The 13970-nt window shown below is 40.9% G+C and overlaps 1 protein-coding gene across 1 annotated transcript in view; it reads left to right on the top strand.

The window, feature by feature from the left end:
• The window catches only part of LEPREL1 (leprecan-like 1), a 264589-nt gene extending 252953 nt beyond the window's left edge, over nucleotides 1-11636 (top strand). Inside the window, exons 14-15 of the mRNA XM_006897062.1 lie at nucleotides 3513-3653; nucleotides 11379-11636. Coding sequence (XP_006897124.1) covers nucleotides 3513-3653; nucleotides 11379-11471 — 234 coding nt within the window. The 3' untranslated portion in view covers nucleotides 11472-11636. The remainder of the gene's footprint in view (nucleotides 1-3512; nucleotides 3654-11378) is intronic.
• The last annotated feature ends 2334 nt before the right edge of the window (nucleotides 11637-13970 follow it).

The raw sequence follows: 13970 nt of genomic DNA on the forward strand, positions 1-13970 counted from the left end.
TCTTCCAAGTTATGTTGTAATTTTCAGAGCCATTGCTAATTGCTTCATAGTATTCTATCATGGGCTGGTGCCACAATTTCTCACATTCGATTGCGGCTAGACATTTAGGCTGTTTCCATGTTCTTGAAATTGTGAATAATGCTGCTATGGACATTGGAGTACAAGTGTCTATTTGTGCCTCATTTCTAATTTGCTGACTGTATGTTCCTAGTAGTGGAATAACTGGGTCATGTGGAATTTCTGTGTTCAGCTTTTCGAGGAAATGCCAAAATGCCTTCTTTTAGAATGGTTGTACCATTTTACAATCCTACCAACAGGGTATAAGAGTTCCTATCTCTCCACATCCTCTCCAATTTTTATTACTTGCTGTCCTGTTAAACTTTGCCACTGCTACTGCAGTGAGATTGTATCTCATTGTGCTTTTGATTTAAATTTCTTTTATTGCCAGTAATTTTGAGCATTTTTTCATGTGTCTGTTAGCTATCTGAATATCTTCCTCTGTAAAAATTCTTCCCATGTCTTTTGCCCATTTTGTAATTGGGTTATCAATCTTTTTCTTGTGGAGGTCCTCTAGGATTCTCTAAGTTTTTGATTGGGACCATATCAAAAATGGTATTGTCAAATGTTTTTTTCCCCAGTCTTTTCACTCTGTTAGAAAATGTTTTTGATGTGCACAGGGACTTAATCTTTATAAGGTCCCATTCAATTTTATCCTCTCCTGATTGTGCATTTCTGGCTGTAGTTGGCAGTCTCTCTATACCATAGATTAGGCTGTCTAAGCTTGATTCCAGTTTGTCTCTGATGAGCTTTATGGTTTGAGGCTTTACTCCCAGGCCTCTGATTCACCTTGAGGTGATTTTTGTTTACAGTGTGAGCTGTGGATCCTGTTTCAGCTTTCTGCAGGTAACAGTCCTATTTTGCCAGCACCATTTGTTGAAGAGGTTGTCATTTCCCCATTTGATAGGTTTTATTTCCTTATCGAATAGCAGTTGTTCGTAGATCGATGGGTTAATTTCTGGTTTCTCGATTCTGTTCCATTACTTAATGTGTGTTATTATACTAGTACCATGCTGTTTTATTTATTTATTACAGCTGTACAGTAGGTTTGAAGGTCAGGGAGTGCTATGCCTCCCACCTCACTTGGTTTCAGAAGTGTTCTGCTTATTCCGGGTCTCTTTTCTCTCCATGTAAATTTGACAATTTCCTGTTCTCTTTGAAAACTGAATATGATATTTGCATTGGGATTGCATTAAACATCCCCTATCAGCATTTGTTACTTATGGTTTTGTTGAACTTTTTCTATTGTTGCTGGGGTGTGACGATAGTTCATTGTTGTTTTGAAGGCTGTAATCCTTACAGAAACAGCCACAGATTTTTCCCACACAGCAGCTGGTGACTTTAAACCACTGACTTTTTAATGTGCAGCTAAGCGCTTTAAAGTTTGGTCCATCCAGGCTCTTGACCAGTTCCTTAAAAACTATCTATTTCTCTGTGCACCTGATATCTAACATCAGGTGATTCCAAGAGACCCTTGAGAACTCACAGGTGTATAATCAGTTATCAGTTGTGCTTCATACAATGTGTGACTTGTCTTTAATTTTGACAATGTTTTAAAATGCTTTGTGTTATTCTAATTCAATATGTCAATTACTCTTATTTAATAAGAGAACATCACATTGTCCTCAAACCTGTTAACACTGATCATGTTGAAAGATGTTGCAAAGATGTTAATTGCATTTAAAAAAAAACTAAAATGGCCTCGGATGCAATTGAGCCCTGAGCTTCATTAAGGAATTAGCAGCCCAGATGGCTTGAAACTGCAGAACCTGCGACTGCATAGGGGAAAACTTTCCTCTCCTAGTTCATAATAGGACCTCTTCATGGGACCTCTAAGTGGAGTGAATGGCTAAACACTCACCTCGTAGCTGAAAGATTGGAGTTTGAACCCACTCAGAGACAACTGGGAGGGCTAAGGCTGATTATCTTCTTCAGAAAGGTCACAGCATTGAAGACTTAGGGTGCAGTCACTGTGAGATGGATTGATTTAACTGCAGCTAACAGCACAGAGAAACACACCAAAATTCCTTTTTTCAAGATGAAAAGAAATCACACAGATAACTGAGGGCTCCTATAACTACTGAAGTTCAAGATTTGCACTAGAAAAGTTATCTTGACAAAAGCTTCTAAAGAAACACAGTAGTATTTAATAAAAGCAAATCCCCCTCCATTACTGTGAATAAGAATAATCAGGAAGAACGTACTTCTTCTTGGTACCCACATACATGCCTCTCTCTCCAGCTCATGGGACTCAGCGTATACAGACTCCTGGCCCTCTGATTTTTACCTCTCCTCCTCCCCATAACCTTTCATGTGTATGTCATCCATTCTCAGAATACCTGTGTTATGTCAAATTTAAGGGCTTTAAGGTATTTACCAAAATTTTCAGTGAAGACATGGACATCCCATTTTATTCAGAAGGAAGCCTGTAGCTCTTCTAATAAGCATATATCCACTCTGGTGCTTCAGGAAACCACTACTTAAACAGAGCCATCTTACCAAATAGCTGCGTGGCTCATACCACTTTTTGTTTTCACCTTTTCCAAGTTCTGTATGGACTGAGTAAGGATTTTCTGTCTCCCCAGGAGGAAAAGTGAACCCTGTTCACATCAGACACTAAATGTCTTCTTCCCTAAACATAGACATGAGGCCCTTACATTGCTTATTCAACTCAGAGAGCCTGTACTTAGAACCTTGTATTTGCCTCAAGGACCTGGCAGTGTCTGCTTTTCATCCCTACACTTTTTCACCTACACTTCGGCAGGCAATGCCGCCTGAAGAATCGCAGGCTTGGAAGGATGGTGTCGATAATCTCAGAGCCCATGGTGGCCACGGAGTAGACCTTACAGGGGGTGATGTGCTTTTATCACTGGACGCATTCAGGCAGTGGCTGAGAGACCAATCAGCAAGCATAGTATAAGGAAAAATAAGGTATCAGTAAAGTATCAGCATTTAGACTTGATCTTGAAACATTTTTGCATTATGTAAAGGGCTTGAGCAACAAATGTGCAGTTGAAGAACTAGAACATTTCTAGAATTATTGGTATCTGCTTGATTTGCTTTTGTCATTCAAAAGATGCTAAATATGCGTCTACTATGTGCCAAATGCTATGTTAGTACTGAAGTGAGAAAATAAATTATTAAAAAATGGGATTTTTCCTTTGTAGAACTTGCAGGTTATTGAACTATTGAACAATTGCTGTGTGCTGTGAGCTGTGCACAAAATTTTACATGAGCTGTTTTATTCTGTGAGATATTATTTTGAATTTATTTTCCTTTTTTAGATGGGGAAGTAGAGGACCATCCATGTCCTCCTCATCTCCAGGATTCCATTGTTTCTCTTACGCAAATTAAACATTCTCATAGAACAATAGAGAAAAAGGGGTTGTGGTGATATTTATAAGAATTAAGAGTTGTGCTGTTTTAAAACTTACTTGTAAAAATTTGTTTCTTAGGCATCCATAAAACCAAAGTGTGGACGTATGATCAGCTTTTCATCAGGCGGAGAGAACCCACATGGCGTAAAGGCGGTCACCAAGGGTCAAAGGTGTGCAGTGGCCCTGTGGTTTACCCTGGACCCACTTTACAGAGAACTGGTGAGTTTTCTGATCCATTAATAAAAGCCATTTCGTTTGTGAGATTTGTTTCCCTGAACCTTCCTTATGGACTGTCTCAAAAACCTTTGCAATTGTCCCATAACTGTTCAGGAACCTTGGAGTTCGGGGGAAGGAGGTTTATTTTATGGAATCACTTGTCTTTGGTTTCCAGCACTGATATTGTTTTATAAGGAACGGCTGGTTCTTGGTGAGATCCATGACCTGACGTTCATTTCTCTGGCCTTTCCGCGTGTGAGTTTGGGCAAGAGGGGATTGACTGTGAAAGCATCTTAACCAGCAGGATTCTAATAAGTAGACACGTTAATAAGTATATTTGTGGAAGTGCATATGTCATTAATCAAGTGTAAATTTGATCAATAAACTGCAGCATCACAAGATAGGAATCAATTTCTGCTAGCCACTGTTGTTATCCTTGTTATATGTCGTCGGGTCTCCTGCAACTCATAGTGACCCTATGTGCAGCATCTCTGAAGCCTGCCCTGCCCTGCACCAGTCTCACTGATTCCAACACACCTACCTCCATTACCCCAGTTACGATTTCAATCCATCTCATACCGGGTCCTCCTCTCCTGCACTGGCCCTCCACTCTAGCATGATGTCCTTCTCCAGGGAGCAGTTCCTCCTAGCCACGTGCTCAAAGTATGTGAGACAGAGCCTCAAAATCCTAGACCCCAAGGAGAAACTTGTTTTCACCCTCTCTAAGACAGACTTAGATGTTTTCTTGGTGGTCCATGGTATGTTCAAGACTCTTCTCCAGCACCACAATTTGAAGGCATCGATTCTTCTTCTGTCATTCTCAGTTGTTGTCCAGCTCTGTGACGCATAGCAAGTAGTTGTGAAGACCGTGGCCTGGATTAGGCTCATCTTTGTCTCTAGACTGACATCATTGCTCTTCAGCACTCTGGAGAGGTTGCTAACAGCAGATTTTCCCAATGCAATTCGTCTTTTGCTTTCCTGACTGCTGGTACCAAGAGTGTTGATTGTGGAGCCAAGCAAACTGGCCACTACGGAGACTGATTTCTTCTCTCGTGAAATTAGTAAAAAAGAGCACAAACTAATTTGGGAAACATGTAGACAAGAGTGGAGACTCCTGAAAGACCATTGTTGTTGTTACTGTTATAAGTTACTCAAATCAATTCCAGCTCATAGTGACCCTCTGTATGCAGACTTTCATCAACTTCATTGAGTTTCCAAGGCTGTTGACTTTCAGAAGCAGGTTGTGGAGTTTGAACTGCCAACCTTTCAACTAGTAGTCGTGCACTAAGCCATTTACACCACCCAGAGATTTAAGTAGCTGATGATGTTTAGCTTTCATGAGAGACCTTGATCTCATCTTTATCTGACAAGCTACACTTGGGCAGAGGTTAAAATCTCCATCTGTGAGGCCACTGAAGGATGCATTAAGACAAATGGTTTAATGTCCTTGGGAGAAAAATCGGGGCTCAACATCAGGAATAACTTTAAAATACTCCCAGCCATGTACCTCGTCAAATAGTAGCGACTACTTGAGGGAATAATCTGCTTTGGAAGTAGTGAGTGCCTTGTCCCTACATACGTCTAAAAACTCAGCAACTGGTTGGCCTGGAATGCTGAAAATGAAGCAAGCATTGTAGTGGGAGGTAAACTTTCAAAGGTCCCTGGTAGCGCCAAGTATTTATGAAGTCATGAACTTCTGATCTTTAAAATGACACTTTATCCAGTTTTCTTTTTTAATCCCCAAATAAGATTTGAATACAACCTTATTATATACTATTTAAAAATAATACCTCTTCTACATCTTCCAAATGCCAGTATTGCTCCAAAGCACGCTTGTACTAAGGAAACTAGGTAGGTAAATTATTAGGTGGTGAAGATAACAGGTTATTGAAAGAAATACATGTTAACCGACTGTGGTTTTCAATTTTAAAGAGATTCCATTATTCAGTGATCTAGCACTCTCCTTCAAGGGAAATTAAAAGACAAATTGCATTGGGAAAGTCTGCTGTCAGAGACCTCTCCAAAGGTACTGAAGAGCAACGATGTCAGTCTGGAGACTAAGGTGTGCCTGATACAGGCACAGTTTTGCCATTGCTTGCTATGCATCAGAGAGCTGGACAAGACTAGGGATAATAGAAGGACAATTGATGCCCTTTGAGCTTTGGCACTAGAGAAGAGTATTGAATATACCATGGACTGCTAGGAGAACAAACAAGTTTGTCCTGGAGAGGATGAAGCCAGACTGTTCCTTGGAGACAAGGATTCTGAAGCTTCGTCTGACATATTTCGAGCATGTTGCAAGGTGGGATCAGTCCTTGGAGAGGGACATCATGCTTGGGAGGGTGGAGGGACAGCGCAAGAGAGGAAGATCCTTGATGAGATGGATTAATTCCGTCACTGACGTGATGGGGATAGGTGTGCCAGAGACAATAAGGCTGACAAGAGACAGAGCAGAGTTTAGGGCTAGTAAAGGGTCGCTATGAGTTACAAGTGACTCGATGGCACATAACAACAACAACAACAACGTAAGATAAATACTACTTTTTCCTATTCCGGAAAACAGCAGCGCCAAAAGGTCTTCCTGTGGAATAAAACTCCAGTCTTTAAGCTGTAGCGCCATCTAGTGACTCTAATGTAAAATGGCCTGTGTTACTTAAGCACCTAACTGAAAGTTTAGTCCATACAGTGTGGAACAGTGTGGATCGCTTCCTTTGCTGCACATTGCAATCATCTGGGATATTTTTTGAAAAAGAAAATGTACAGTTCGTCACTTGATTTGGAGCACCCAAACTTAAATGCAACCTGTAGTTTCAAACTAGTCCCTGTGTAAGGTCTGTTAAAAACCTTCTGTTAAAAACCTGAAGTGCATAATGTTGTCAGCTGCCTTCAAGTCAAATACAACTTCATGTGCATCATCATGAAGTACATATAATAACTCCTAATAACAGACTTTAGCTTTGCAATGCATTTCCATACATTATTGTTAACTCAGCATTTAGTTTGAGATATTTGTTCACTGCCGATACTCCTATCTGGATTCTGCTCGCAAAAATTCTGTTGGTTTGGGTGAATCTTGGCTATGAGAAGATTGAAAAGCTCCCTAGGTTTCAAAATCTCTCAAATGCAGCAAACCTTGGGAGTCAGTAGCCTAGGCACTTTCTCTGACTGAATCCTTGAGCGTGGAAAGCATGTGTGCTTTTATGAACACGTCATTAGAGCCGGCAGATGGATGTTCACTATAGATCACTTTAAAGGCATACAATCTCAAGAAGCAGTCAGCATCATAAATGTGAAAGAATGCAAAGACACTAAAAGTGTCAGTACCCTGTGTATGTGTTTACAGCTTCCAACATTGTTTGCCTTCATTAATGACGTGATAGCAACAGGATCTTGTGTTTAACGTATCTGAAAAGTCTGTGTGTCTGGTGGCCTAGTGGTTAAGAATCTGCTCCGCCATCCCAAAGTCAGGCAATTTGAATCCGCCAGCTGCTCCTTGGGAAAAGGATGGGCAGGCTCCTCCTGTGCAATTTACTGCCTCAGAAAACCCACTGGAGGGTCAGCTCTGTGTTATTTACAACTCAATGGCACACACTGAGTCAGCATTAGTATCATTTCCCCCTATTTATACAGTATCACTCGGGGATTTTATTTCGACATCATTAAAGCAACTTAGGTTATATTCTTATGTATGTTCTTTCTGTGTTCCTTTTACATCAACATAGTTTTCAGCTTTTAAGTTCTTGAGTGAAAACGCCCTTTTTGTTAAGACATACAGTTTTTATTTGTGTGACTTGATGTGCCCCGTAGAATTCTTGAGAGGCCCAGACTCAGTTCTCAAGCAGGGCATCCAAAGCACAGCCGCCATCCTTCTCTTGGTGCAGACTAGTATGTGACTGTGCTACCGAACCTATTCCAGCTGAGCTTCTGCGTTAAGGCAGACTAGGAGGAAAGGTCTGGCAATCACTTCAAAAAATAACTCACTGAAAAACCCTATGGATCTCAGTAATCCACTACACAACCCATCATCTCAGTAATCCACTACACAACCCATCATGATAATGGAGCAGGAATAGGAAGCATTTTGTTCCATTATGGATGGAATCACCATGAGTCTGTGTGAATGGAGACCCAGCAAAAAAAACAGCCATGTGCTCTTGATCATATAGGAAGTACCAGCATGGACACAGCTGTGCAAAGGATAATCCTTATGTTAAAGAAGCTTAAGGTTAATGTGGAGAAAGAATACAGCTGCTTAGTTAATTAAAATGCATGACAACATTCACAAAAGTTGTTAAGAAACACACGCATTGTATTTATGCGGTATAAGAAATAAACTGATAGGTTTCATTGAGGAAACGATTCCAGAAAGAGAACACATTATAAAGGCTCAGAGATAAGATGTTAAAAGTGTTCAAGACACAAAGAAGGCTCAAGTGGCTGGGTTGTGAGATGCAACAGGGAACTCAAAACCTCATTGCCATCCAGTCAGGACTGGTTCAAGGCTGACCCTCCACTGGGTCTCCCAAGCTGTAAATAGAATGGGAGGAGATTGTCCATTTCTCTCTCTTATGGAGATTCCAACCAACAGGGAGATGGGGCCTTGGAGTTGAACCACCAACAAGCTGGACCTTTGGGTTAACAGCATAACTTCCTATGGGTTTAACTAGTCATTAGTTATGGGTGGTGAGTACTGTTAGATTGGAATGGACTCATAGCTGACCCTCCAGCAGGTTTTCAAAGGCAGTAAACTGCATGAAAGAAGATTGCCCATCTCTCTGCCCATGAAGTAGCTGGTGGATTCTAACCATGTACCCTTGTATTGGCTGCATACCTTCTTACTACTAAGCCACCAGAGCTCACTTAATCATTAGTTGTTCTTTTTGTTATGTTCCATCAAGACTGTATATACAATAGCTCTGTACTCTGCCCTGTCCTGAGCCAGTCACACTGATTCCAACACACTTTGACCCCAGTTGCTGTGCAAATCTATCTCATCCAGGGTCTTCCTCTCCTGCTCTGTCCCTCCACTCTTCTAAGCATGATGTTCTTCTCCAAGGGCTGGTCCCTCCTGGCCACATGCCCAAAGTATGTAAGACAAAGCCTTGCCTCCAAAGAGAAATTTGGTTTCACCCTCTCTGAGACAGACCTGTTTATTCTCTTGGAAGTCCATGGTATGTTCAATACTCTACTACAGCACCACAACTCAAAGGCATCAATTCATCTTCTGTCCTCCTCAGTCGTTGTCCAGCTCTCTGATGCATAACAAGTAATTGCAAAGACCACGGCCTGGGTCAGGTGCACCTTAGTCTCTAGACTGGCATTATTGCTCTTTGACACTTTGGAGAGGTCCCTGACAGTGGACTTCCCTAACGCAATTCATCTTTTGATGTCCTGACTGCTGGTGCCAACAGTGTTTATTGTGGAGCCGTTAGAACCATTAGAGAGATGTAAAGAGGCCATAAAGGAGGAAGCAAGGGCTGTAATCTATAGGCCTATTAAGAAGTGATAATTTTTTTGTAAACATTCATGAAAATCACAATTTAAAAAAGATTAAAAAGAAGTGATAATTGTATTCCATTTGTGATGCAATAGTGTTGTGATTTTTCTAAGCTACACCTAGTCCTAACTCCAGGGAGTTGTAAGATGTGAACCATTACTTTGGCTGACAGGTAGGTTTAAAGAAATGTAATAAGGGAGAAGGTAAAAAATGTGGAAGCTTTGAGATGTGGCTTGAAAATTGACAAATCAGACTTGATAGATTAGATGGTAAAATTGAGGGGAGCAGGAAAAAGCATCAGATACAACGGAAACCAAGTCCATGTCCCTAGGTGGTACAAATGGTTATCACACTTAGCTGAAAGGATGGATTTTCAACTTACCTAGAGAAACATCAAAGAAGGGGCTGGAGATTTAAAACAAAAAGCAAGCCATTGAAAACCCTAACATATATGAGGCCCCTTCAGTCAGTGTCAACTTGATGGTATCTGGTCGAGCAATAAATAGGAACTGATAATGATTCCATTTAAGTGGAAATGAGACATTAGAGAAATGCAAGTGAGGAGGGAAGTTAGGGATCAGTTTGACCGCTGCTGGATCAATTGTGTTAAGGGATGGTGAGGGCCTTAACCCTGTGGTGCTCAAGTTGGAGTCATCTTGCTCTCCAATGGATATTTCACAATGTCTGGTGGCACTCTTGTAACATCTTTAGAACAGATACAGTTGACATTTAATAGGTAGAGACAAGACCAAAGGTCCTGTTACTTTTAATAATCCATAGTAAAGCCATCTATGTTGTTGTTGTTGTTAAATGTCATTGAGTTATAGACAACTCAGCAACTGTATGAAATAAAGACCTGAACTCTTGTGTAAGTTTCATCATTTCTCCAAGTTCATAGGGTTTCCAGAAGCCAGCTATTTTGAAAGTGGATGCCACTCCTGCTTCTAAGCTTGTATTAATCAGGGAGCTCCACCAAACACTGTCCACCATGGGTGGCCAATATCGCATTTGGCACATCAGGGCACAGTGTTCAGCATCAAAGCAACCACAAGTTACTTCTGTATGGCAAGTGGACACATCAGGGCTATACGACCTAGAAGAATGTTTGAACAAAAACAATTAAAACCAGGCCTGAGGGCCACAGAGTACTGTCTATATGGTAATACTAGTTACAAGTTTTATCTTTTTGAGCTAAAGAAAATGTATAATAGTCAACTTAGATCATAATGTTAAGTTATAACCTAACTATCAGTTTATATTCTATCTCATAAAACAAAATTTGAATTGCAGAAATACCTAAGATGATAGGAAAAAATGCAATAATTAACTCAAATACTCCATATTACTTTGCCACTTTACAAAATAACTTACAAAGGTACCAGGAAGTGGTGTCAAACCTAGTTGAAAATTATTTTTCTCAAATTAAGGCATTTGTTTGGCCATCTATAGTGACAACATTTAGACGCCTTGCCTAGCCTAGCCTAAGATAACAGTTAGGTGCACTAAAGAGTAAAGGATAAAAATAATGTTGTTAGATCTTCTTGAGTTAACTGACTGTTAGGGACCCTACAAACAACAGATCTGAACCTTGCTCTATTTTGTCCGTCCCCAGTCACTGTGTCAGTCCGTCTTACTGAGAGTCATCCTTTCTTTCTCTGCCCCTCCACCTGCCTCAGCATGGTGCCTTTTTCCAAGGATTGGACCCTTCTGAAAACATGCCCAAAGTTTGAGACAAAGTTTCTCTCTCTTTGCCTTTATGGAGAGCCCTCATTGGTTGTACTTCCTCCAAGACAGACTTGCTTGGTCTTTTGACAGTCCGGGGTGGAAATAGGCAGTTGACTAAAGCTAACTAGGTGAGTTTGGGCACGAGAAATTGTAGTCAATCTTTTAAACAGGACAAGCAGGTGACCAGTAGTGGTGTTTTCTGTGGAAGGGAATAGATGAAGAACAGAGCAAGTCAGTGAGAAGAAACAAATTGGCGAAGGCTGTGGATCCACTGGTTGAACATAGAAGATTCCTCCTCAGTAGAGAAACCTTACAAGTAATGAGTGAGTAAGTATATAGGGTGATCAGGAGAAAGCACCAGTGTCAGAGTGATAGTAAGGTTTAACCTATGGCTGACTGTCCGTGTACAGATGCGTGCCTGGAAATATTGGGGGTGGGGGCAGCAGCTGTGTTTGGATTGATTATTATACTCATAACAGAAATGTGTAAATTGTGTTTTTTTGCAGGAGCGAATAAAAGCTGATGAAGTGATCGCAATTCTAGATCGAGAACAGCGAGGGAAACATGAACCGAATATCAACCCCAAAGATGAGCTATAAAAGCAGAAGAATGTTCTATCAAATATTTATTTAAATCGTTAATCTTATGAGAACTTTTTTATTTTTGTACAGAGCCATGGTATAAATTAACAGGTTAATATGAGTCAAAGATCTCCCTTCTATTCATAAGAACGCTTGCTTTGCCTCTCTCAGTCTATCTTTCTTAGGTTTTTCGTAGATTCATCTCCCAAAGCCCCGTCTACTTTCTCTTATACGTACACACACACACACAGAGGGAGAGGGAGAGAGAATTCATTTTCCACAGATTTAAAACAAAAATAAGGTTTTTTCCGGGCAAAGCTATAACTCTCATGTATTCTTCAGCCTTAAGTGGGTTTGCAACTTCGTCTCAGATCTCTCTACCTTTTTGCCTTTAAGCTATTTCCTTCTCATCTCATTGAAGACTGCTACTCTCCACAGTCACCTCAGCCTTGTGCCTGAGGAGCCCCTGGCAGGGTCAGAGCTTCATACCATTTCGGAGTGGTTCAGTCATGACTGATAGAGCCAAACCAAAACACACTTGAATTTTTAAAATTTCAGTGAAGTGGAATGACAGCTGGAATGAGAAAAAGGGCTGGTGTGCTGAAATGGCAAACTCAGACAGCATATAATAAGCCCTTTCAGGAGCCTGATGGGAGAGGGTATATTATTTCTTAATCTGTGGAGAGCAACACATATTCAAAGCATTGTGGTTGGCTGCATCTTTGAGTTGGGCATCACTGCTTTCAGCTCCACCAATCAGGACATTTGGTTGTTATGCAACACATAAGCGAGCCTTGTTTCCTAAGAGGGAGAGTGAGTTTCTAACAGAATATCTATATCAACCTGCAGATTCTCCAATTCCAGTTACGGTTTGGATTCACCTGTGTTTTAAAAATTTTAGTTCATTCTGATGTTTCATTGTCAGCCCTGACGGAAGTAGGAAGAACTGGTTCACAGCCCTGGTCAGAAAATTATCTGGCATCAGAAATGGAACTACATTGATGAGTACTGGGTGAGACAGCAAGTCTGACACCTTCACTCCCTGCCTTTCTGAGGCTTTGGTGGAGTTTTTGGTCTCTGGAATGCTCACCAGAGAACAAAATTAACACTGGAAGCTTAGACTGACCCTCCACAGTCCTCTGGAAAGGACTACCCATTGGACTGTGTAATTAAAAAAGATTACATCAGGAAAAAAAAAAATTTAAAAAAAAAGATTACATCAGGAGTAAAATATATTTCTCAGTGACTTGAAGGGAAAAAAATTTTCAGTCCTACCTGGATCAGAACACCATTGCCAGATTGCTTGAAGTGAGGAAGAGTCCTTTGTGCTTAAGTAAATAAAATGCATTTCTGATTTGTCCCAGTCTTCATTTGCATGCGATTTGTGCCCCTTCTCTTTGCTGCTTATCCAGCCCTTGGGTTTGTGCTTGTGTCTGATTTGTTTAATAAAGGGAGCTTTATTTTAATACCTGGTATTTGTGTTTATCCTCCCAAATATTTTGGATTATCTTCAGTATCTTTCAGATACTGATTTTGTGGTCCCACAGGAAAGGCTGAGACTCCCACGGAGCAAATCACTCGTTTTGCTGCCCCGCTCAGGGCCCAGGGGAAGGCAGAGGCACTACTTTTGAAGAAACAAGAGGTTTTCTGCAGACAGCAGTGTTACTGCAAAGACTTGTCTTGCCATTAGCCCTAATTTTAAGAGAACAGGGCAAAAATCTTGTATAGAGGGGTGGGGATTGTGTCAGCCAAGGGCAGCTGGCCTGTGTTTACTAACGGGTACTGTCTTTGTGATGGGTAATGATCTTTAGAGAGGTGACCTTTAAAAGGAAAGTGAAATTTGGAAAGGAACTCTAAACTCATTTGCCATTGTGTCAGTTCCAACTTCCAGCTGACCCTCCGTTATGTGTCACAGGCTGTAAAAAGCGGCTGGAGGTGACTGCACACTCTGTCCCACGGAGACACAGGTGGGCTCACACCAGCCGAGATGTGCAGCTTGTGGGTTGGCAATGCAACTTGCTTACTGACTAAGCTGCCAGCAGTCAAAATGTTTTCTAAAATGCCAATTTACTTTCTGGTCTTACTTCTGATCTTAGTTAAAGGTAAAAACTTTAATTCTCTGAAATTAAGTAACTGACGATAGTTATTTGGACATAGCCTGCTTTCTGCTCAACCTGATGGTTGCATTTCCTTACCTGTCTCTGCTCCACCAGATAGAACCTGCTATGTGACCCTGAACCCCCCTCTTTTCCTTTCTGGGCTTCAGTTTTCTTTTCTGAAATATGATGTAAGTGGTTGCAATAATTTCCAAAAGCTTTCTTCTTTCTTTATATACAAAAGCAAGCAAACCAAACACAGAATTGATCTGAGAAATGTTCAAATACAACCAAACTTGTTTCTGCTAATATTTTATGTTGTTGTTGTTGTTATGTGCCGTCGAGTTGTTTGCGACTCATACTGACCCTATGTACAACAGCCCTAAACCATGCTCTATCCTGTGCCAATCTCATTGCCTCC

The sequence above is a fragment of the Elephantulus edwardii genome, unplaced genomic scaffold (genome assembly GCF_000299155.1).
Source record: "Elephantulus edwardii isolate Elephantulus edwardi_28Jun2011 unplaced genomic scaffold, EleEdw1.0 scaffold00199, whole genome shotgun sequence".
NCBI classification, from domain to species: Eukaryota; Metazoa; Chordata; class Mammalia; order Macroscelidea; family Macroscelididae; genus Elephantulus; species Elephantulus edwardii.